At 36.1% G+C, this 24,989-nt stretch overlaps 1 protein-coding gene across 3 annotated transcripts in view; it reads left to right on the forward strand.

Annotated features, from left to right (window-relative positions):
* Window positions 1-2,309: 2,309 nt before the first annotated feature.
* LOC139979791 (uncharacterized) overlaps window positions 2,310-24,989 on the forward strand; it is a 39,409-nt gene continuing 16,729 nt past the window's right edge. The window contains exons 1-2 of one of the 3 annotated variants that reach the window (XM_071990899.1): window positions 2,310-2,747; window positions 12,899-13,091. In XM_071990899.1, the coding sequence (XP_071847000.1) occupies window positions 12,899-13,091 (193 nt within the window). In that variant the 5' untranslated portion in view covers window positions 2,310-2,747. Of the gene's footprint in view, window positions 2,748-7,165; window positions 8,294-8,367; window positions 9,080-12,898; window positions 13,092-24,989 lie in introns of those variants that run through there. The other 2 variants (XM_071990901.1, XM_071990900.1) reach the window with 2 other exon arrangements.

A 24,989-nucleotide genomic window follows, 5' to 3' on the forward strand; every position in this document is an offset into this window, starting at 1 on the left:
GTTGAATCACAGCTGGATTCGCTACAGTCACTGGTTCTTGAGGAGAGCTATCATCTAAAGTTGATTTTTTTTTCGAATGAAACACCTTTGGTTCTCTTATAAGTACAAAAAAAATGCTTAAATAATCGAGGGAATCCGACATAGTTAATAATAATCAGCAGTTCTTTTTACGACGCTTAAGCGACCACAAATGTGGGAAAAAATCCCCAAGGGAATATGGATTACAACTTACACATCAGGTGGCTTCCAATTCAACATTTTAACTCAAATTTGGAATCTTTTCAACTTAGAAAGTCGTTTTAGATGGGAAAACTGTAGATTGCTCTTGGATGAAAAACCCACGGGAGGTTCCAGATATTGAACCAGGAACCTCCCGTTTGCTAAGCCTCATTGCCTCAAATGCCACTGTCTTTATCCACTCGGCCACAGCACCGGTTAAAACAGTGTTAGGAAGGACGAGTCGGGTATTTCATTTTCTTGTCAAGGATTATGATAAAAATTATTGTGTTGAATGTGCGCCGTATTTCGAAACACCACAAACTCCTCCACAGTCCCCCTCCCTCATCCTTGTCACTATCGCTTTCTCTCGTCTACACTCCGAAGAGATAAAAGACAATTGAATATAATGAAATAAAGCATATCAAATGTAGCCTACCGTAGTGCAAAATCAGCACAGAAAATTACAAAATATGCAAGATATTGCAAGTTTTATCATAGTAAAGTGTAGCAGACAAATCAAGAATGAGAGAATAATTTTAAATATCTGAATGTTTCACCATTTATCTGATAATGGGGTGATATGTTTTGCTGTTTGGTCATCTGTGAAAAGAGAAATTAACCCATTTTATGAGGTCAAGCACGACTCCCCTTGAACGTCTGTGCGATCATGGGGACATTACTTTGAATCACGTGATTATCAAATGTGAGTTAAGTAAGAGTGGTTGATCTTAATTTACGTCTTTTAGTTTGTTACGTCTTTTAGTTTAGGCACTTGCTTTCCTGTTCGGTAACATGTCGAACATGTTTTCAAAACCAGAGGCGACAGAGAGGGGGACTACAAGAAACCTGTCAGGGGGCGGCACGAACTTCGAGGGTCAATAAGTGAACACAACATTACCCAAAATTTCCCAAAAACGTAACTTCACGCGCTGACGTTTCATGCCCTAACCTGTTTGCCACGTGGTACATTGTGCCCCCCCCCCCCTCCGGTCCACCATCTTGATTCAAAACCCTGTATTTGTGCTCAGTATAAAGGTGATATAGCGGGCAGCATCTTGAGTCAGAGGAGTAATATTAATTAGCATTAGTAACTTTTTAAATAGCTGAAAATAACACTAAAATAACACATATTAGAGAAAGGGTTGAGACTATGGTAATATTAATATATTAAGTCATGTGATTTGTGCTGACATTTCTATACTCTGCTATTGGTATAATTTTAAACATGTATGGGCCTGTGCCTAAAACTATGTTTGCGCGAAATGTGGACTTTCAGGGCAAACAGCCGATCGAGGATAATAAGAAACTCTAGCCCCCCCCCCCCCCCCACTCACGCCATCTTCTCTCGGTCCTCAGTCCCACAAAAAAAAAGTTGGTTAATGTAAGAAGACCTCTTCTCCAATATTATACTTTTCACAAAGAATACAAAATTTCATTAATTTTGTATCTCACAAATGTTTTTATTTTCTCCGGGAGATGGGCCATGTAGTATATGTGTTATAGGATATATTTCATAATCTTCAGTTCTGTATACTTTCCGACTGATGAGTCAAACGTACAGTGTTTGGAATGAGAAAAATACTGGGAAACATTGATGTAATATTCACCAGTATTTAGTATGAATCCAATGAGAACGCGGGAATAATAGTACCGTTATGCAGGTTTGCGACGAATTAATACCCTCTGGGCCCTTTTACATAGGCCATTGACCTAAATGGGTCCACTTCGAGGCACTAGGCATAACAAGTTGTACAACCTGTGGATTGTGCTTTTGATTACTTAGTTGTGAAAGATCTCTAATGAGCCAGATTATTTGAATAGTACCATTTTGCACAAGTTATATGGTCATAGGTCATAACCTAATATTCCACGTCTAGGTGACTCCAAATTCATAATCCAAACGTCAAGAAGAACGGACAGATAGCGTTGCACTTTGCGAAAAATAGGAAAAGCGTTTGCCGCCCTCTATATAATTTAATATACTGACAAATTACACCAATCACAGCCATGTTTGGCATGTTGGGGGTCCATGCTGCTGCTGAGCTTGCGCAATATCTTAGCCGTCTAGGGATCAATTTACTACCATTTCCATAGATTCATGCATACACATTCATTACATCTGTATTACAAACTTAGGCTAACGTTAAACGGGCCTACATTATGTATTTAGTAGGTCTAGCCTATGTCGGAATACTTTTCATCTGGGCCTGTAGCAAGTAAATTAGCATTAGCCTAGTTTACTTTAATATACGCAGTTAATGTTAATTGACCTCGGTCGTGTTGATATTTTGCCAAGAGTTTAATTGAAACAATCCGCGAACAATCTGCGTATGAATGTCACCGTTGCTACTGCTTAAACGTTTGCCAGAGTTACTTTCGTATCACATTCTCCTTTTCCTGACCATAACTTGTCTGGTAACACAGTAACACTGTGCAGTGATCGATACACGAGAGTAGTGAATCATGGATCTAAACTGAAAAACCTTATATTATATCTGAATCAATACAGCACAAGTCCATCTCACTTGGTAAGGTTTCATTGTCACACATTAGGGTATGACTAATGTCGGCTAACAAATTACTTCTACCGTGATAGACATTCTAAACGCAGGCTAGGGCCAAGGCCTAGCCTAAGTAAGGCCTAGTCTTAGCGACAGTCATGTAATACATGAAAAGTACTTGGTACTCGAGTCTTACTCGAGTACCTTGTAGCAAGTACTTGGATGTTAGTACTCCTACTCATCATTACTCGCACTTGGATGCTGGAGCACTCCTTTTCGATTTACAGTACTTGGTGTAGGCCTAAGCTAGACTGGCTAACTAGTAGTAAAGGCTTCATAATTGACGCACCTTCGTGATTGTCCCACCTTCAAATATTACTCAGCTAGCAACGATACCGTAGGCAACCTTAACTTTTTGCAGCGAAGCAGAGTTACATATTTAATAAGTTTGAATCCATTTCAGGTATGTGATCAAATTGTGTTTTTTTTGCAAGCCTTTAACACCCCAAGTATTTTTGGCATTGGAAATTTTACTCCCTAAAAATAACAAAATTTACCTCATCATGATACCACTACTCTCTGGGACCTGACCTGTCTGAGCTCAAACAGCATCCATGGATGAATACTTACAGTTAGCTTATCAACGAATTTGTCAATTTCGGGGTATGAAAGAACTTGACACGGCAGACATTTTGAGATCAAATCCTGTTCAATTGTACATTGCGTAGGCACAGAACAACAAATATTTTGAGATTATTACATTTCTGAGAAACTACACATATGAAAAACACTGTTGAGTGATTTGGATTTTCCCTCGAAAGACACCGCTGATCAAATCCTTAAGAACGTCGATTATGCACTCATTAAGGTTGAGGTTACAGTACATCATAAGTACTTATGATAGAATAACTTGTAAACTGACATTCTTGTCATTCGTTGTCTGATTCTCTCTAGGCTGGATTATGGAAATTCCCTGCTTCTTGGCTGTAACAAGAGTATCATCCGGAAGTTGCAACGTATCCAAAACTGGGGGGCGAAACTTGTGTGTCAAGCTTTAAAGTATGATCATGCGACCCCTTATTTACATAAACTACATTGGCTTCCTGTCAAAGTGAGAATTATTTTCAAAGTAATGGTTCTAGTTTATAAATGTATAAGCAGTACCGCCCCCACATACTTATGTGCTTGTCTCTCTTGTTACTGCTCTGGTAGATCAAACTTACACTCTGCTTCTGACACCACACTCCTCACTGAACCCAGAACCATCAGGACCCTCAAGTCAGCGGAGGGCAAATCTTTCTTTTTTGTTGCCCTACGCATGTGGAATAGCCTTCCTGTTAGCATGAGGAGTTCTCGTTCTTTGTCCATTTTCAAGAAAGCTTTGAAAACTTATCTATATTCTAAGATTTAGCTTTCTTTTTGTAAAGCGCTACAATCTCGATGTAGCAGCGCTATATAAGTGTCTAATATGTATGTATGTATGTATGTATGTATGTATGTATGTATGTATGTATGTATGTATGTATGTATGTATGTATGTATGTATGTATGTATGTATGTATGTATGTATGTATTACAAGTACAACTGGAAGCTGCATAATTTTCAATGCTTTTTGTAGTACTCCATAATAACATACTGCAGGCCTAGGCTATTCATGGGTATACACCAACAGTATCGTACTGTACATGACAGGCTAGTACTACTAGCCTCTTATATTACCAAGTATTGAAGTATCGTACCTTGTATTGATGTATGTCTGCTAATGTAGAGAACAATAAGTAGCATTATTGCTACTGTGTACACTTTAGGAAGTTGCTTGAGCACTACTGCCAATTTGTCCTCATCAGAAAATAACTAATATTGAGACATTTTGTATAAATTTAGCAAACAATAACATGGTCCAAAAGACTGCTTCACATTCAGCTGTTATATCATTTGCATAAAATGACCTTCAAAGGAGTAGAAACAAGCACAAGATTGTTGATTATCAAAATTACCTGAGAGTATTTGAAAAGTACTCAATGAAAAAGTGATCGTACTCAGTACTCAGATTTTAAAATGCTGTACTTGGTACTCAGATCCTAAAATGTAGAAGTTGGACTATGGCACATGACGTTCCGAACTTCAAGTACCATACTTGGTACTTGGATGAAAGTACTTGACTACAACACTGTTTAGGGACCAAGGATGGTGTGGTGTAAGTTTTTAGTGACAACTTTGCACAACTTATTATTATGTTATTATATTAAGGACAGCAATGATGATGGTCACTTTGACTTTTCGTGCAGTTAAGTTCTATCTTTCAACTATATTGATTTTAGGGATAGTTGATAGCCCCAAAAAATTTCCCTAACTTAGGGCATGCATCAAACTTTAACTGTACAGTTCTGGTATATAAAGGTGAAATTATTCATAAAAGTGCCTCACAACAGGATATGGCAAAAAAGTGAGGAAGGGCTACAGGTACTTTGGCTGTGGGCAAGACCTATAAATATCAATCCCACAATGCTTTCTGCTTCCTTTCCCATCAAGTGTTGTGCAATGTTGTGATAAGTTATTCACCTAAATCACAGTGACTTTGAAGAGAACTCTGTACACTCATGATGACAAAAAACAACATTCTATAGTTCAGAGGCAGCTTGTGTCTTAACATTGCTCCGTCCATGTTAAACTTGCAAGGAGGTCACAACTTCTTATATACGATTATACCATTGGGAACACTTGCATCAATCCGAAATGACTCGACAATTTAAATTTGACATTGGAGACTCAAACATTGGCTCTAAAACTACTGTGATATAATTGAAGATTTTAAAATTGATGTGTTATCCTTGGTTTAGTTTTGAAAAACGTGACTTGTGGTGACAAACAACTATGCATTGGCCATTAGTCACTGATTTACTCAGTAGTGTAACAGAATGATGAATCAGCAGAAATTATTTCACCTTGTTACCATGTCACCCGAAAGCTTCCTAGAATAGTGCCTTTCAAAATTGTATGTTTTAATTGTTTGTTTTAAATCAATCAAGTATGTTTATATACAATCTTGTTTTAAATAGAAACAAAAATGTTCAAATAATGAAATTGAAGTGTACTTTGACAACTCTTTGCTAGCCTAGAGAATGTACAACTAATACATGATACATTTACAATCATACTGTATTAAACCATGCCATTTGTTGTATGAACAAAACAGTTCCAAAGGCCATCACAATATTACCAAAGTTCTCACTGTTCACTGTTCAGTAGCAATTTTTTTGGAGCTCAGAATTGAGGAATATGTTAGCTTTTTACTGCAGTGTCATTCCCAACATGTTACTCAACTCTTCTTGTCTTGTGGACCACTTTTTTCCTTAATGAAGTGATGCACGTCCCTCCAGCTCCCTCCATGAACATGCACACAGTGTGAGTGACACAGTAGTACACATTCATGCACACATTCATGCAGGGAGTCCATGACACACCAACTGTACAATACATTCCCTGCCACAAAGCAGATTTTTTGCATTCTATTAAAGACATGCACATACAGACCTTCAGGAAAGTTCTTTTTCAAAAATTGTAGCAATTGTTAGCAACTTGAGATTGGAGGTAAGTGTGATTACCATTAGTTATTTTAGCTAGAAGCACCTCCACAGAAGACAACTAGTGATTTGCAGAACAAGAAGTCAAGAAGTATAATTTAAGCATTCTGCATAATTTAGAGGTCTACAGCGTGAGCACAATGCCTTATAGTTGTGTTCAGTGCAAAACTGATTATTGTCGGATGTGTTGATTGGAACCAATGCAACTTAAGGTCATCTGTGTTACCCTCAAATATGCCAGTTGTGGTAAAAATTTAAGTTGAGTTCTTCCTCCTCCATCTTGGGTGTACAGCTTAGTTTATAAAGGCAACATTCTAAAAATCTCTGACAATAGTGTGGAGGTGTCGGAAGTCCATGAAATATAATTTTGGAAACTTTTTAACAATGCTTAAAGCACATGTGACAAAACAATTGAGCAGTACAGTTAACCTGTGAAGATCCAAAGAGTTGTACTGGAAGTCATCACTTTCAAGAATTTAAGGTGAATACAAAATGAATCCCAGCATTTTTAAGATTAATAGGTTGACTTTATAATACAGATTTTTAGTCTTAATTGATATAAATACTTAAAGAAAAATTGTAGTCCTAGTACTGTAATTATGGTAATATATAACTGTTCGAGTGTATTCAGCATTAAAATATGCTATTTCTCTGGAATGCACCTAAATTAAGACTAAATTATTGATGAAGTCAATTCCTCAGTGCAGGCATAAATATTAATGTTAACTCATTGGCTTAAATATGTATTTTAATACCACAACCTTACCTTGCTTTTTCTTCCACTTGATATGAGTCATCCTTTCAATAGGAATTATTGCAGATATTCAGATGATAAAAAAAGCCGAAGATTTGCTCGGCATTTTGAGCTGAATTTGGTTCTGTCTGAAATTTAAAGATGTCTTAGGGTGAACTCAAAACAAAATCTGTTCCTTATGTCCACCAAATTTATAGTCAGATATATATGATAAATTACTTCATTATTTCTAATTGGAAAAGAAACAGTACATTTGGATGAAAGTTCATCAGCATTTTAAGTGCCTAACCTTATAATGTCCTAAAAATGTAGAAGTGTTTAAGAATGATACCGGTGCTGTGGCCGGGTAGATAAAGACGGTGGCATTTGAATCAATTAAGGCTTAGCAATCGGGAGGTTCGGAGTTCGATTCCCGGCCGGGTCATAGTAAGGTGGGTTTTTCATCCAAGAGCCATCTACGGTTTTCCCATCTGAAATGACTTTCTAAATTTTAAAGATTCTAAATTTGAGATAAATGTTGAATTGGGAGCCACGCTTCATTTGTGGTCGATTAAGCGTCATAATAATACTGATTAATATCATTATTATTATTATTAATATGCTATCCTAGATGCCTGGACCATCTGATATATTCTCAAACATTGAAGAGTGTGAAGTTACTGTGAAGGAGGCAGTAAAATGTCCCAGTAAGAGGGACTGTTTGAGATTGGGAATTAAAGTGTAATTTGTTGGTTTGCAATCGAGTGACCAACATTTCACTTTCTGGCATGCTTGGCGCCAATCATTTTTACCGTTAAAATCGTTTCATAGCAGGAAACTTTGATGCAATCAAACAATTTTGTAACCGTGCACAGATCTATTCGATTATGGATATACTGTAAGTATGAGTAGATAGTTTGTCAAAGTTTGTTTGAGGTTTCAACTCAACACAAGATACAGCTTCAAGCAGCTATTTGAGTTTGATCATCCATTTTGACAAACTTGTGGAATATCTGGTGTAATAATATTACTGTTGATTTTAACCTCAAACACCCTGCCTAGAATTTTCCACCAAAAGGAAGATGAGGGAATGATTCCATTCAACAGAAGTTGTTCATCCAGATTTGTATCCAGAATTTTTTACTTTGGATTGAATTATTCATAAATTAAATCATCTCGTCTGCATTGGGATTAACGACTTTGTCATCGACAACAACAACATCACAAAAAGCTACGTTAATTTTGCAGATCACAGGTAAATTGCATATATGCAGAGTTGTTTTATCAAGATTCCTCTGAATTAACAGACTTAGTTTTGAACCAGACATCTTATGCTGACCTGTGTCAATGCAGCAACCGAAACATGAAACCTGTTATTGAAAGGGTTGTTTATATGTAATATATGTTATACAGTAGGTAGATTTGGTAACCAAGGTGTTAATGTACAGTGGAATAGAACCATTCCTAGAATTCTAAAGGGGGTAACTTGTAAATCCCTGGCAATTACCCACGGATATTACAATGTTGCATTTACCTCTACTGTGCAACTGACTTGGAACTATGGCCTTTTGACCCTATACCACACACAGGTTTTTTATTAGCTGTCTCCTATGCCACCAACAGACTCATAACTCAATCATTTCTGGAAGGGTGCTCAAGGAAATATCAACAGAAGGATCTGGCAAGTGAAATTCCTGCCACCCCCTGCAAAGCCGCCTTGGGGGTCTAGGCCAGTCTTTCCATAACCTTGATAGATTACTTTCTTAGTTGAAACTAGCAGCTTCCCATCAAGTTATCTCTTGTAGATAACTCCCACATCATCTGTAGTGTTTGTTGTTCATTGTTATATATGGTGGATATTGGGTGTTAAGTCTGGACTAATTACAGAGCTGTTCTGCTGAGTGGATGTATTCCGAGAGTTCTATTAACACATCAGCAACAATATAAAGTAACACAACAGATATACTATATTTACCATAATTTCAAATTGAGGAGGTCTCTTCTTGTCATTTTCTTATTTGGAGGAAATTTTTTCAAATAGGTAATGTATTTTCTCATGAGCTGTAAATTGACTTATTTATATTTATTTATTTTGTTATTTATATTATTGTATATATCTCACCTCTCTATATAATTTTTAAGCATAGATGCATGTGTGGAACACTATATATTAACCTTGAAAAGGTCTGTCAAGATTAAACTTAGACCTTTTAAATGCATGTTGGTATTAACACATTTAGGCCGAATAAAGGACGAGTGTAAAACCAGGGAGTTGTTCCATAACAACTCCCTGGTAAAACCTACATTTTTTACTGAAAATCTTAAAATTTGGACCTGAACAAATGTGTCTGAAATTGGAAAGAAGACTACTGTCTAACTCATCAAATGCTTTCATGATTTTTGTTTTACAGACCGTGTTATTTACACCTCTTAGGCTCTTTTAGTCGTTGCAGCTAACTCCCATCCCTAGATATTATAAAGTGCATAAACTTAATGCCCTTAGTTTTACAAGTACTGCTTCAGTCGGCAATGGGGTGGTCTTTGGTTATAGTGTCAATGTTAGAACAGGCCAGTTGGAGAAACAATATTTGATATTCCTATTGTATATTTTCTTGTGTTTGGTATGATTTTGTAAAGTGATTTATAAAGTTCAGGTCATAGACCAACCGCCTAACTGATACTTCACTCTGCCTCCATGGTAACAGTCACTATCATCAAACAAAACTACGTCCTCTCTCACCGTGGCGATTGTGACTGCCTCTCCTTAGGAGGATGGAGGGCTCAGTGGACTAAGGCAATGAAAACTTACACATAACATTGTGTCAATCTCAAAATATAGTAACTTTTATTCCTACTGTGACTGAGCCTCCTGGCCAGAGCAGTGGCTCAGTGGACTTAAAGATTTCATGAAATGATCTCCATTTAGGCAGACGACATTATACGACAGAACAGAGGCTCAGACTATTTGGACATTCTTATGAAAACTTCCACATATTCACATAACATCAAACGCTGTGTCATTCTCAAAATAATAGTAAGGAAGACTCATTGTATCGGATACTTTTAAAAATCCTGAACAGGGCACTAGGACTTAAAGGAAACTGTTTTTGAAAACATTGGAAATATATACTTACGGTATAAGTAACCAGCATTTATCAGAATGAACAATGTAGTACAAAGTGTCAAAGTGTACTTAGTTACTTGTCATAAATAACTTCATTACGTGCTACGAGTAGCATTATCTATCGTCCCCATTTCATCTTCTTCATCCCTTCTCCTTTCTCTCTTCTCCTTCCCTTGCCTTCTAATCCCTACCCCAAGTAAAAAAAATCCTCAGAGCAAGAAAACCTCCCCAAAACTCACATATCAACTTTTGTAGTTTTTTTCTTCCAATGTCTTAGAAAGTCCTTAAATTTGCACTTCCTGTTTCACATTTACCTTTTGATCTTTGGCTTTGTCAGTAGCGTTTAGTAGCTTCAGTACCAATGAACTCAGTAATAGCTCCAATGGAATATTAATATTTTCATGCTTTTTCTTATATTTCATTTTTTGTTGGGGGAAAAAATGGGTAAGTTTATTCACGGTTAGTAACCTCACAGATTTGAGGCCTGCTATAGTGAAATTTGTAGAACAGGTGTGCTGTTATTACAGAGCAATCCAAAATGTATCAAACGTGTAGCGAAGATCCCCCAGGCATTGTGGGTGGTCTTCTGTGGCTCATAAGAAATTACTTGAACCTCACTTTGGAGAGATCATAAAACAGAAGGACAAACCTTCTGTATTAGTTCCAAAAAAAAAACAAAAAAAAAATGGGTATAAAGAAAAAAAGGTACGAAATGGAAAAGTCCTGTTTCTCATACTGATGTGAAAAGGTGGTACTTAAAAAGGCAGTGTGTCTATTCAAATGATTTAATATGTTTTTGTCACCTTCTGACATCAAAAGTCAGAGAATTGAGAAGGAATATTTGGCTCATAAATTTGAGGTAGTCATGGACCTGTATACCGTGTAGGAAACTTGTTTAAAAATAATGTTTTGTGGTTTAAGTTGTAGTTTTTGTTGCGACATAACTTACATGTATGTTAGAGCAGACTTGTAGCGTGTCCGTACACATATTCTACAAACATATTTTGCATGTACTTGATATGCAGAATCACAGAATAAACAACAAAAGAAATGTTATATTGCTTTCTGAAACTAAAAACTATAGAGAAACCTGCTACGCTTCTGGAATGTCCCTTTAAGGCAAAATCACTCGATAGGTAAGCTATCCATTGCAAGCCTACATGTTAATTTGTTAGTGCATTATTTTATAATATTCTATTAACTACTGTACATCAAAACATGTCTGACATGTGTTTCTATTTAGAGTTTAGTGTTGCTTGTAAAGAGCTGACCAAATGCTCTGTGTGCTAGACTAGGTAGTCCAGTCACTTTGATTGAACAGCTTCTAATGTTTAAAGGGATTGTCAATCATAAGAGAAGGATTCATAGAAACACAACCTAGACTGATAATGTCCTTTTGGTTTAAAGTAGTCTTCAAATTGTAATGTACTTTTACTTTAGAGAAAAAAGAAAGACTTTTCAGGAATGTGAGGATGTGACATCACAGCTAGTCAGATTTCAGCAGTTTCTACACAATCTGATAAAACTTTACACTTGAATATCTCTTTAATCGAAAAAGATATTTGAACAGTTTTTTCACCATTGTGTTTCTTTTATTCTCCTCTTTCATATAACATAAACATGTATGACAACTGAACCAGTCCTTAAAAGAATGATAGCGAGTGGTTACAACTTACAACTAGATAATTACTGGTTTATGATACATTTCATATAAGTTAGTATTTCACATTGAGCCCTTCCCACACCCCTCACCCCCCCGCCCACCCCAATCGCAATCCTGTGTTTCCAATTTACCACAAATATTTTGCCCCACTTGTTCGAAGTATGTTCACTTTGGATCCTATGTGGGCGATCAGACCACAAGCAGGCAATCAAGAAACAGGAAGTTATGTACTGTAGGACAGTAAGATACAAGCAATAGTGTAGTAAAGTACAAGCACCCCTCACAGCAAGAACACATCATCTCAGGTCACCATGAACCACCAAGCTTTCACACTTCTTTACTTTGATCTCAAGCCCTGGATCTGATCTCCTCTGAAAGGGGGATTAATTCATCGGGGTCAGGTCCTGAGTGCGAGAGCTTTCACTAGTTAAGAAGTTGATCCCTACCTGTTGATCAGATCCCTCCCCATCAGATCAAGTGCAGGGACTATCTAAATCTTTTGTCATTTAAAGCTGTTTGTTTCTGTTGGTTGCAACTTGCAATTGCAATACCCTTTGATCAAGATAGGTATGTTCAAGCAATTGACTGCTCAGGATAAACCAGAACTTTATGAAATGGTTAAACCAGTACAGAATGTTGTGTGTCCAAAACTTTGTTTTGTTTTTTCTTTCAATAAATAAGCCGTTTCAGAGATTGAAAGAAGTTCAACAGTTCTGTTTATGACAACATATTTAATATTTAAATTTTATGAAGGGTGCAGGAAAAGTTACTGGAATTTTCCATCAAAATGTGTCACTTATGATGATATGTTTGAATTAATTCTTTCTGTAATTGCATAGTTTCTGTCATTGTGTTTTTTTCATTAACTTAGCCACATAAACAGTTCATAAACATTGGATTTTAATATCAGAGATTCCCAATGTCTGGATACAAGTTGGTAAACTGTTAAATATTTGAAAAAAAAAACCCATTGTTTTATTGTTAATATTTCAATATTTCAAGATAAATTGATGTTGATGATTGATTTAAAGTTCTATGTTCAAGTTTGATGTTTCCTTGGTTGTATTTATCAGATGGACATTGGCACATGCATGGAAAGTGTCGCCGCAGCCTGTCATCAAGTACCCATACAGCTGGGATGCCTTCAGAGTATTTTCACAGAAGTTCAAGACATAGCACATGTGGTGAAAATAACCAGTGGTAGGCAAGGAGGCAAGAAAACACCACTGCCGGAAGGAGGTCTTGTGGTGGGGATGGAGCAACATGGTAATTATAACATCAGTTACATGAGATGATGTGTATCTTTAGGTTGATGTAATTTTAATACCGCTTTAGAAAAAAAATTCTGATTTAATAATTTATATCTCTAGTAGCAAACATTTAAGCAGTTTTTGAGATACTAATAATAGTAGTAATAATAGTGTAGATTTATGTAGTAGGCTATAGCGACACTCCAGGAAACGAGTGACTGACCATGGCGCTTCACAAAGTAGAAAGCATCAACAATGAAATGCACGACAGAAAAAATGAGTATTAACTCTTCAGTAAGAAACTCTTAAAAGAAGATAGATTAGAACAAGTCGAAGATGGTCTGGATTAATTTTTTGTGGCGCTATTTCATTAAAATCCGATATTCAGTGGCAACACAGTTTATTTCAAATAATGACGTACTGTTAAAGGAGCGATGCACAGGATAACCGGTCATGCCGGACTGTCCAGCTGGATAATGGAAATTTACTTGGTTCCAGCTGGATCTACAAATCTGGCCAGATTAGTTTCTTTTCGATATCTGCCCAGGATTATCTTTTGAATTACGTTTGTAGTAACCTAAATTTGTGGTAAATGAGTTTCAGTACAGAATGCACTTATAATGAAGGAAATGTAAACAATGAATGTTAATTTCCTTTTCTGTCTTTTTTAACTACATTCTGAGCATATTTTCACAAGTTGAGAATATAGATAAATTAGGAAAGATAATGAATCTGGGAACTACATGGGTCACTCTTGTTGACCAAAATTAAATCAGAAGTCATTAAAGGGTTGGTTCAGTTGTCATACATGTTTATGTTATATGAAAGAGGACAATAGAAGAAACACAATGGTGAAAAAACTGTTCAAATATCTTTTTCGGTTAAAGAGATATTCAAGTGTAAAGTTTTATCAGATTGTGTAGAAACTGCTGAAATCTGAATAGCTGTGATGTCACATCCTCACATTCCTGAAAAGTCTTTGTTTTTTTCTCTAAATAGTTTGTGAGATTTCATGACTTTCAACCAAAAGATATGTCAGGAGGTCTCATATTTGTCAAAGGAAGTATTTGAGATTAAACATCTGAAGAATGGTTGATTATATTATTTTCAAATGTGTTAAAAAATTTAAATAATTTTTAAAGAAATATATTCACAAATGTTAAGGAAGTGAGGATGTGACATCACACCCTCACAGTAAGTCTTTCTACACCAGTCGTTTTCAAAGAAATTTGATATCTTCAAAGTGTCATATTAACAGAGCATGCTATCATGGTAGTTTCTTCACTGTTCTTTTTGTCTTTTTGTGCTCTTTCATACAAAATAGACATGTCAAACACCTGAACCAATCCTTTAAATGACATAAACCCTCAAGGTTTGAAACTTGAAAAAGCATAACATATTACTGTGCATTAAACTTGTGGACTACAAAATTGGTTAACTCTGTTAATAATTCGCAGGATAATTAGAAACAGCCATCTGGTGACAATCATTCTCCATATGTGGTTCTCTTACTTGGTGTTAAGGACACCAGTATCATCCCCAAATTTAGCAATTACTGAAAATACTAAAAAGTACTTTCCAGGGAGTTCAACCTCTCCAAGTTATCCTCCCCTCCCGCCTTCTTCCCTTCTTCCCTCCCTCCCCCCCCCTCTTGACACAGTGGAGAGGTTGAATCAACAGCAATTAATTGTCTAAGATTGGCATGGATGCTCTATAGGTGGCATTAAAATGCTTGATGAATTTTGCACCATTTATTTGACTTTCCAGCATATTTAGCATATTACTGATGACCTTCAAGAGATATATCCAGATATAAGATAAAAAGTTGCTTCTCTGGTTACAAAATTACTTCGGTATTCACTGTTATGCAAAACATAGCATTTACTCCTTATTAATTTACTAACAGAGATACCTGTATGGTTCCTGTGCTAAAAAAGAAAATTCCCAGATACATGCAATTATGTAGCAGTGTCACCAATTTCCTTAGCATTTTCCTGTGGTATACCCTATAAAAGATGAAATCACTTTAACCTTTAATAATAATTTGACAAATTGAAAAGGGCAAGTGTTTGTACTACATGAGGACAAAATGAGTAAAGTACATTGGCCTGTTCTTCCTGTACATTGTTTTGCTGTGGCTTTCGGTCAGGTCACTTTGTGGATACCAGTTTCCACCAACAATCCACCCATTTCTCTGTAAAAACTGTTGCCCAGTCATCAACAAGGAAGGTTGCTGGAACTGGAAGGGGGCTATTGTCCATTGATTGGTTTCTTGCAGTTTTCTCAATAGTTATTATTTTTTATTTTTTTGCTTTTTCTGTTTGATAAGAAGGATGATGATTTTCAGCCAGATAAACCTCAGATCATTTTCTGAGAAGTGAAAAGTTGGAGACATCACCAAGTTGCCAGGTCAACAGGAAATTATGTGATACATAAGAACCAACAGTGCCTCAATTTTTTTTCTTCTTTTGCCCAAGAAAGTGGCTACCATTGTTTCACACTATGGTAGTAATTGCACTAAAACCTCAAATTTTGGAGAAAAAACTATTTTCTCAGAAATCTGACAGAAGAAAGGATTCTTCATCTGATTTGCCCATGACATCTTCAGTTTTTTTGTTGGGGGGTGATAAATATTCTCCCCAGAGCAGCTGTTACATCTCAAGGGTGATGTGACAATGTAGATGAGAGAGGTTGGTTGTTTTATGAGTCACCCTAGCTTCATCTTCACCTCCCTCCTCTCAGCAGGTTGCTTTCTCAGCCCATCATGTCCTGCTGGGCCGGTCCCACAAAGTCGCTGTCGTTGGAAGATGCGTCTTGTAAAAACAATATCTGCCCTTGGTTAAGCATTACCGATAGTATAACTATGGGAGCGCAACATATATCGTAGAGCGACTCACCCTCAGGGTCTGGCTTTGTATATTCTAGAGTCATGTAAGCTCAGTCAGTATAAAAGCCTCAATTTCAAATGTGGCTCTCCCAACACAACGGCGACAGACGTCGTCGGAGACAGCGGCGTGACAATAACCTAAAATCTTCAATTTAGATTGGGAGTTTGCCATAATGACCAATTCACTGTCAAGATTCCTGTTGTTCCTCTCACCTCTGGTGTACTTTTTCTTTCTCTTGCCGATTATGAAAACAAAGAATGTCACTCTCTGTAACTGCCAAGAGTTTTCACTCATTTGACATAAAGAGGGGTGATGTTTGGTTCTCCAGTGTTTTATTATATCGGTTTATGCTCATTTTAAGGTACAGATGAATTATTTAATAGCAAGTTTGGCAAGAAATCAGCAGAAAGGAGGGGTTAGCACAGCTGACATTGACCCCTAGTTTTAGCATAGCTAACAATGGCAGCAGATTTATATCTACATATCTACCTACAGAACTGTAGAGGTTTCATGTTCACTGATGACATTATTCCATCTTTGTGGACTGTTCAGTTAAACAAATTTCATCAAAAGAGAGTTTATTTAGGGGAATGAAAGTTAATAACTTGACCTATTTACAGGGCCCTGCTATGGGGGAAGGGAGAGGGGGATCCCAATGATTTCATGCAGCAACATTGATCTGCCTCTTTGGCCCTTCTCCCCCTTCCCTCTCCCCTCTTATAGTCCACTGCATTTGTATTCAAGAATCACTGAGTTATGTGCTTTAAATTTGTAAGGATTAACTGCTGGCTGAAGCTGGTTGCTTATTGATCATATTGTTGAAAATTTTCTGTATCTTTTGGCGCATACCGCGTCTTCGTAGCATTTTGTATCGCGATGTAACAAATTTTCTAATTTGGGGATTATTTTGTAAGTTGCATCTCACAACAGCAGAATGAATGGATGTCATTAGGGCACTTCTGCTGAAAACATCTTTGTTTTTCTTTTTGATTTGTCAATCACCGTAGTCACAAAGGAAAAGAATATCTCTACCAAAGAGGAAACCTACAATTGATGAAATAATTCTACACACAGATAACATGGTGATCTAAGCAAGCATTCCAAATGGATCAGGTTTCAAGGATAAATCATCAAGAAGATTATAGCAGCCTAGTAAAGCTTCCAAAGAGCATTTGCCCAGATGACATCACAGACCCCCTACTGTGATCCAACTTCCAAGAGTCCATTGAAGGTCTATTCAGTCCACAGGTTACATGCAATCATGGAGGTAAATCAGATTCAATCAACCACATCTCCAGTCAGGGGGAGGGGGGGGGGAGGTTATAGAGATGGGGTTTTCGTCAATCAGTGTGGAATATGTTCTTCTTCAGTATAAACGTCCTATTGTTTGTCACCAGAAAAATCCTTCTGAATACTTATACAGTGACTTTTGTCATTTTGGGGGCTTAATACTAGTGTTGTGTACTATTTTACTGTGTGGGTTGTCTGTTGAAGAGATGCTATATGTAGCTGTTACAGATATATGAAGCAGGATGTATTGTAGTGTATGCATTCCTGCCAAGTACTTTTTAAATGTTTTAGTATGATCCAAAAAAATAATAATAATTTTATCAAACAGAATCAATGTCAGAAACTGCTACTTTACACACAACTTTGTACAGTAATTGTGTGGTAAATTGTCCATTTTACAATTTCATTTTTCATTTGATACTACTATAGAGACATAATTCCCTGGTATGAGTACTGCTTTTGTCCAGTATGTCGTCCAATAAAACCTGTGGAAAGGTAAGGGATATATTCCCAAACTGATCATTTGATTACATATTTGTATTCCAAAACCACATATATCTTTAAGTGTGCAGTTTACATTGAGTTTATTTGTACAACATGTTAACGCAGGAAAGATTAGGTACGTTTTGTCAGATTACTTCAGCCCACAGAAACCACTTCAATAAATGATGAAATTAGGCCTAAAGGTTGCCAAGGAAACTTGGGGCCTTAATTTTTATTTATTCATTCTTATTTTGGTCTTTTTGTATGGATTAAATGTTTAGAAAAAAAGCTTAACTTTTGAGGCACCAATTGATTTCAACCACAAGTTAAATATCTCTTAGTTTTAAAGTAAAATGAGAAGTTATACAATCATGGCTAAATATTTACAAGGCTTGGTCTTAAGTCATACAACCATCACAACAACCCCAATGTTAATTTGAGCATTTTACCTCCATGATTTGAGGAAGAGTTTGTTTTTTAGGAAAATAAGGCAGGTTTCCATCAGCTTGTTCACCAAAAAAAAAAAAAAATCTTAAAAGGTGTCAAGAACGAGGGGGGAGTTAGACAGTTATCTGGTAATAGTAGATGGCCCCTCAAGGTATCAGTGATTGGTAGGCACAGTTGTCTGTAGACTAATGATGACCTGATTGTATGAAATGTGGAATCTTTTTCACACTATTTTGGTGATCAATGACTGGATCCCACCCCCTTGAACTGTGTTTGGTATGTGATTTGTTAGTCTTGTGGGTGGTATATGTTACAGCTGGTTGTTATGGCAATGTAAACACAGCTCAGAAAAAAAATGGCAACAGAGTGGTTTATTGTACAGCAGGTTTTGGGGGCATTGTTCAGTTGAGTAATTCAGTAATAATACTATTCAGTAATAGTGGGTGGGGAAACTAATCGACAAATAGAATGAATAAAACTTTTTTTGAGCAGTGTGGATTGCTTAACTGAATCAAAAGTTGACAGGAAGTAATAAAGTATGCTGCATATTTGTTAGATCATTAGTACAAATATTTACTGAAAAAACAAGAAAAACACATTCATGTATAGTTCTTTTATATTTACTATTTTGATACTACTAACTGTAAATCAAACTTCAAATGAATTGTCTGGGTAGCCATTAGAAGTTACTTTAAGAAACAATGAACAACTTTCCAAACATTTTATCAAAGTATGAGAATGCTCATATTGCGTTCAACAGAGAAACAATTTTTAACCGATTAGCATGAATATTCCAAATATACTTTGAACAGTAGCGAACGTGACGTCATCCAGGCAAATGCAGATTGTGACATAACCCAAGCTGCATACAGTTCCTACAGTAGTCATAACAAAAACCATGCTTGAATACAGAGAAATTACTAAAAGATTTGATTGCTGTTGATCACTATAAGACACCACCATCTGAAATAATATCATCCAAGTGATGAATATTTTATTTTGTGAGAGATAAATAAATGTACTGTAATTAGATTCTCAACATTTTCATCACCTACAGTACGTAGACACTTTCTTGAACCACATTCTTATGTGGAATGAAACATATAGTGCCAATACTGTACATGTGAAGCTGATAAACGTACATGGGTTTTTGTTTTTTTTCCTGTTTGGAATAAGCATAAAGAATTAAGCAGAATTAACTCAAAGAACATGTAAACCTATACTTAATTATTGAAAATAAAACGGATAAACTTTTAAGAGCTGACGAGGCTTTCAGCGATGATGTCATTCCCAACTCCACCCAGTGGGCGGAAAGAATTTTGCTATTCATATGTTAAGCTTTCCGTTTCTATGCCTACCCTGTACATAAAGACATAGTGGTGGAGCAAATTGCATTCGTTAGTTTGTTAAAGCTAATGAAACAGTGTAAATGTATGGTTTTTCCTAGATTAATGTAGTATTGTTTCTGCTCAAGAGCTGATATTATGCTGTTAGACATGTTAGACTTGGTAGTTCAGCCACTTCGATCAACGTGATTATAACCTTAGAAGGGAGCAGAGTACCCTGATTAATACCGCCGTGCCAAGACAGACTCTTGGAGGCTTTCACCAGATGAATCCTACTGCAGGAATAATATTAAATGATTTTAAGTTTACTGTCAACATTTCATCACCCTGACAGATACAGATATTAAGAAGTTATCATGTACATAAAGCAGATTATGAGAAAACTTTCAAAAATTTTCAAATTTAATTTCAATATTTAGAAAGAAAATTTGACGGGTCGAGGTTACAATGTGCCACTTTATTTTTGCGATTTTAAGATAAGAATTTGCCATTGAAGTATTGATAATTAAAGAAACTGGTCTTTCCTTAAAAAAGGAGGGGGGGGGGGAATGGTATAGATTGTAGATAAAAAATACCTGAACTGATAGATACAGTAGTTGGGCTTAAATCATTCGGTAAAATGTCCTAATTGATTTACGATCATAATTATACTTCAAGATTAGAACTACAGTATTTTTACTAAATTAGAAGTGCAAGGCAGACTAATGTAAATCAATGTGCTGTAGGTCACTTACACCAGGGAGTTGTGATGGAACAACACTCTGCTTACACCCACATGATAAACTGTATACGTTGTACAGAACAGAAACTTACATTTGATTTGTTCTGAGTTTTCTTCCTTTTTTATCCTTTTTCTTGCTTCTGTTCTGGAAACCATCCTAGCTTTGAAGTTTTGAGCCCAGAGGCCCTAAGGATATTGACAGTAGGTTAGACAGTACCAGTGGTAGGATTATTTGTTTTAGAAGTAAGAAGAAAACCAAGGGTTGCCATGATCAAGCCATCATGACTCAGATATTTCAGTGTTTATCCCTGGGGAGAGCTCACAACATGTGGGCTATGGCCTAATGTACTGATCTTTGCACTCTGTGTGGGTGGAATTCAAACCCCAACATCTCTGATTAAAATACACCCAAACCCTCAAATTAAATAGAACTCTGATCATAAAGTCCCTTGTAGCCATGGCAACTACTCATCCCTTACCCAACAAAATAGCTATTGTTTTTGTTTTTTGGGATTTTTTTTTTCTTTTGCCGGCAAATATGTAAGCCTCTTTAAACAATGTGGGAGGAGCAATCAATGGGCAGATTATATGGCTGTCAGTCATAAAGTAAAGTGTCTATTGAAATGGAAACATTGTCATTCAAGTCAGCAGCTCTGCACAACCAGTAGTGAGTAAGCACGGGATACCGTCAGCTTGCCCTAGGAGTCCGAGACCGAGTAGGCAGAGAAACATGTTATGTATAGTGTGTACTTTATGTTAACCTCTCCACCACATGCCACCACCACAGTGGAAGAAAGATCTCTGCGTTCTCAACCTGGACAAATTATCTGGAATGGGACAGAGTTGTTATAATATCCCTGCTGACAATTTGAACTTCAGAACCTGTGGATCATCACTGATGGAATCAGTACATGTACAACATAGCTCGGTAACTTCCCAGTGAAGAATAAAAAGAAGAAATTTGGAATGTTCAAATTATTTGTTTGGAATATTTTTATGACTGGACATAGGAATTATTTTTCTTTTTGGAGGTAATGTATATATTTTATGAGAATTCCATTTTCTTTTTTTTTTAAATTAAAAAAGGTCTGTACTTCTGATTTACATGTATATTTTATACATGTACAGTAGCCTACAATTGAAATTTGAGAATTTTGTAATATGATGATATCAGTTGTTTAAAAAAATAAATTTCCAGCAGGTGTGATATTGCTTTTGCCAGGTTTTGTTTAAATAATTATTATGTCAAGAAAATGACTGAAAAAAAGTTGGAAAACAGGGAGCAGGGGAGAGTAACAGTCCTGGGGTTAAATTTTTATTGAATCATCATACTGCTTTACATATTAAAATAGACTTATCAAGTATTCCTAGGCTGCTGGTGCATAGCCTTATTTCTCTATTTGACTTAAAAATCAAAAAAGTTATTCATTATGATGCCTATTATGTGCTGATGAAAATCAGAGCACTAAGCACTTGTTCATAAATGTAGAAGCAATATGATAAGTAAAAAGTATTACAGTTTGTTGAATAATGTTTTTATAACATTGAATCATTAATTTCTTGCTCAGTAATTAATTTGATGATAAAGTCTGGGTGGGGTGGGGTTATTAATTAGTTGCAGCCTTATTTTGAGGAACACTCTGTAATTTCTCTTAAATTGCCAAAAAAGAAAACTGAAAAAAAAGCTTCAATGGTAAAGTAATGGTTTGTTGCATTTTCTAAAATTAAAAAATAACAATGTGGTTCATCATGTGCAGTAGCTTGAATAGTTAGGTTTTTATTTCAAATGATTAAGAAAAACTTCTGATTCCATATTTCCATGGGAATAGTGCTAATATGAAACATTATTGGAACTAAAATTTAAGTTGAATTTACAAAATGGAATGGTATCACCAGGTACTGGCTAATTAGTAAATTGACATAAGTACTTAACAAAAGTCTAGGAGTGATTTAAGTTTTATTTAATTGAAATCTTATGTTGAATATTTGGTTTGTTTTGCCAAAAAATTAAACTAAACATCTATTTATCTTTTGGAAGGACAGTTCTGCCTTTTCTCAGCTGCCATGAGGTTGTTTTTGGCTGTAATAAGACTGCAATGTTCACATTTAACTATGTTTATTCTAGTAAAATGGCATAATTGCAGCTTCAGAATGCTCACAAGGTTTTAGATAGCCAACTGTCCAGTCGTCCAGTGATTGGCCTGGGAATCAAAACAGTCATTACAACAATAAATAATCCAAATAACAAAATAAACAAAAACAAGATGTGAACTGTGGGGAGTCAGGTGGGGGGAGGGAGGGGTGGATATGCTATAGCCCTGGGGTTCAGGTCCATAAAGGGCCTGCTAATGTCATTCATGTGAGTCAAACTGCTGCTTTGAGAGTGACACTAAAAGAAGGCTTTTATTTGAAGGCCCTGGGAGAGCTTGAGTGACTCCTGTTGACCACTGAATTAGATTGATTAATTTGTCCCTTTAATGTGATATATATCTCCATGGTGCTGTACTCTATTGTCAAATTTGGAAAGATGTCAAAAACCGCTAAAACAAAAGTTGTCAAAGTTCTCTAGTCGTCAAAAATAGTTGGCCCTCGATGGTCCACCTGAAGAGGATTTTTTTGTGGGGGGGGGAGGGTGGGGGTTTTCCCAACACTTGGTTTACCAATTTTAAACATACAGTATCTCCGACAGTGTACTGTACATGTATATTGGTCATTCTTTGATATGTTGCTTTATTTTTTCCAACAACCAAACTTGCTGTTCAAACTTTGTGATCAGAAAGTAAGAAAATCCTTAAAAATGAGCCTTGACAAAATTATACATAATTGTAACTGAACACTGTCCATCACATTGGTGTCATGAACTAAATAAAAATTTAGTTGAACAATCGCAAGGTTTGCAGATACGAGAAAACAGGCTTTCCTGTAAATGTTTCATTAAATTTCTGGGACACAAAATGCATTGCAATAAATATACTTGATGTCGATTACTTGATTTATTAATTACTGTGCATGATAATTGGCATATCATATGAGTTTTCTATTGGTTGTTACAACATGCAGTAGATATAGGTTTATATGGTGAACTAGCTAGTTAACTACATGGTGTATGATAATATTATATGGCCTGGTTAGAGTCATAGAAGGGCATAATAAGTCACAACCTAAATAAATGCAAAATATAGTTCCATCCATACCAAGGAGCTCTAATTTGGCTGTAAATCACATTTTAAAACTGGATTGTATGGTAGGGATTATGGATTATCTTTTTGGACACAGACTACAATTGAATTGTAAAACATTTTGGCATTAATTTGTGGATGAACTCTTGCTCACACCACAAACATGGTTTATTGAAGTTGGATTACTTTCTAAAAAATGATCTGTGTGTTTGAGTTGTGTACGGTAGTAAAAGACGTAGAGAGTCTCTACTCTCCCCTCCCCTTCCCTCCCTTCCTTCCTTCCTTCCTTCCAAGAGAGGAAATCCCAACTTTGGATATATTTTTGGTATTTACAACCAAAAAATGTGCTGTCTCGAATAAAAGGTTGATCATCACCACAGTTTAATTTCACAGCAATTTTACCATCAAAAGGCCAGGAGTAAAGCTAGCAAAATATTTGCAGTCTCACTTGACAGCAAAGCCATTACAAAACATTTACAAAACTTAATTTTTGTCATTAGCCTGCTATGGTTTCTGTACATGTTAACAAAAACTGTGATAAATAGTTGCACTTGTATAGCAATTTTCAATTTTGTTTTTTTGTGATGAGATACCTGATTTATTCCTAGCATGACTATTTATGTTGTCATGATCTTCTCTACAGTACATGATGTCTGTTACAGTTATGTCATCAAAAGTTTACATTTAATTCATGGATACTGTAGCCTCTGTATACATTCAGTGATCTGAAGGTTAGTTGGTAGGCATGATGTGTTAGATTGTAGACACCCAGGAGGAGAACTTAACAATTTTAGCCACTAAATTGCTATTTACAAATGCAAGTGGAGGCTTTAAAAATATCTAATGGCTAAAATCAAGTGTCCACTAGCATGTTACTGAATTACAACACACATCAGTATATTCACCAGGCTTATATGAGCAGCCCAATAATAAGTTTGCAGATAGTAAAGCGGTTCTATGGGGCTCTGGCATATGTTAGACCTGTATGGAAATTAACTCCCCGATTCTTTGACTGAATCAATTGTTAACCAACTTATCATCTGTTTAACATTTGTCTAGTTGCAGAAAATACAAAACTTGCCTTTTTTTCTTTCTATACAGGCAAATTGCAAACTTAATCCACTGGTATTAAGCCAGTAAGTAGCCCAAATTTCAAGGCCTGACATGAAGCATATATTGGTTTTTCTCTTTCCCCTCCGGAAGAGATTTATTTGTTAATCTTTTCTGGAGATATGCAGTGGCTTAAGGAGATAATGGCCTAGGTTAGGACTGTTCATCTGGAGTACAGAATCACCTCAACTCACCATACCTAACCAGCAAGGTGACATTGTCAAACCACCGCACACACTGTGATGTTTATTTTGTGTGTAGTAAGCATTTCACTGTAAACTTCCTGCAAAGATAATCCAACACTTCAAATTGATTTTAGACACACAGTATCTTTATAAAAAATTCTTTTGAGAAATTTACTTTAAATATAAGGCATCTGTTTGTTTTAAGTCCATTTCAAAACTTCAGCTTACTAAAATTCAAAAGCAAAGCTTGTTTGGAAATTAGAAA

This window comes from Apostichopus japonicus, chromosome 14 (assembly GCF_037975245.1).
Source record: "Apostichopus japonicus isolate 1M-3 chromosome 14, ASM3797524v1, whole genome shotgun sequence".
Classification (NCBI taxonomy): Eukaryota; Metazoa; Echinodermata; class Holothuroidea; order Aspidochirotida; family Stichopodidae; genus Apostichopus; species Apostichopus japonicus.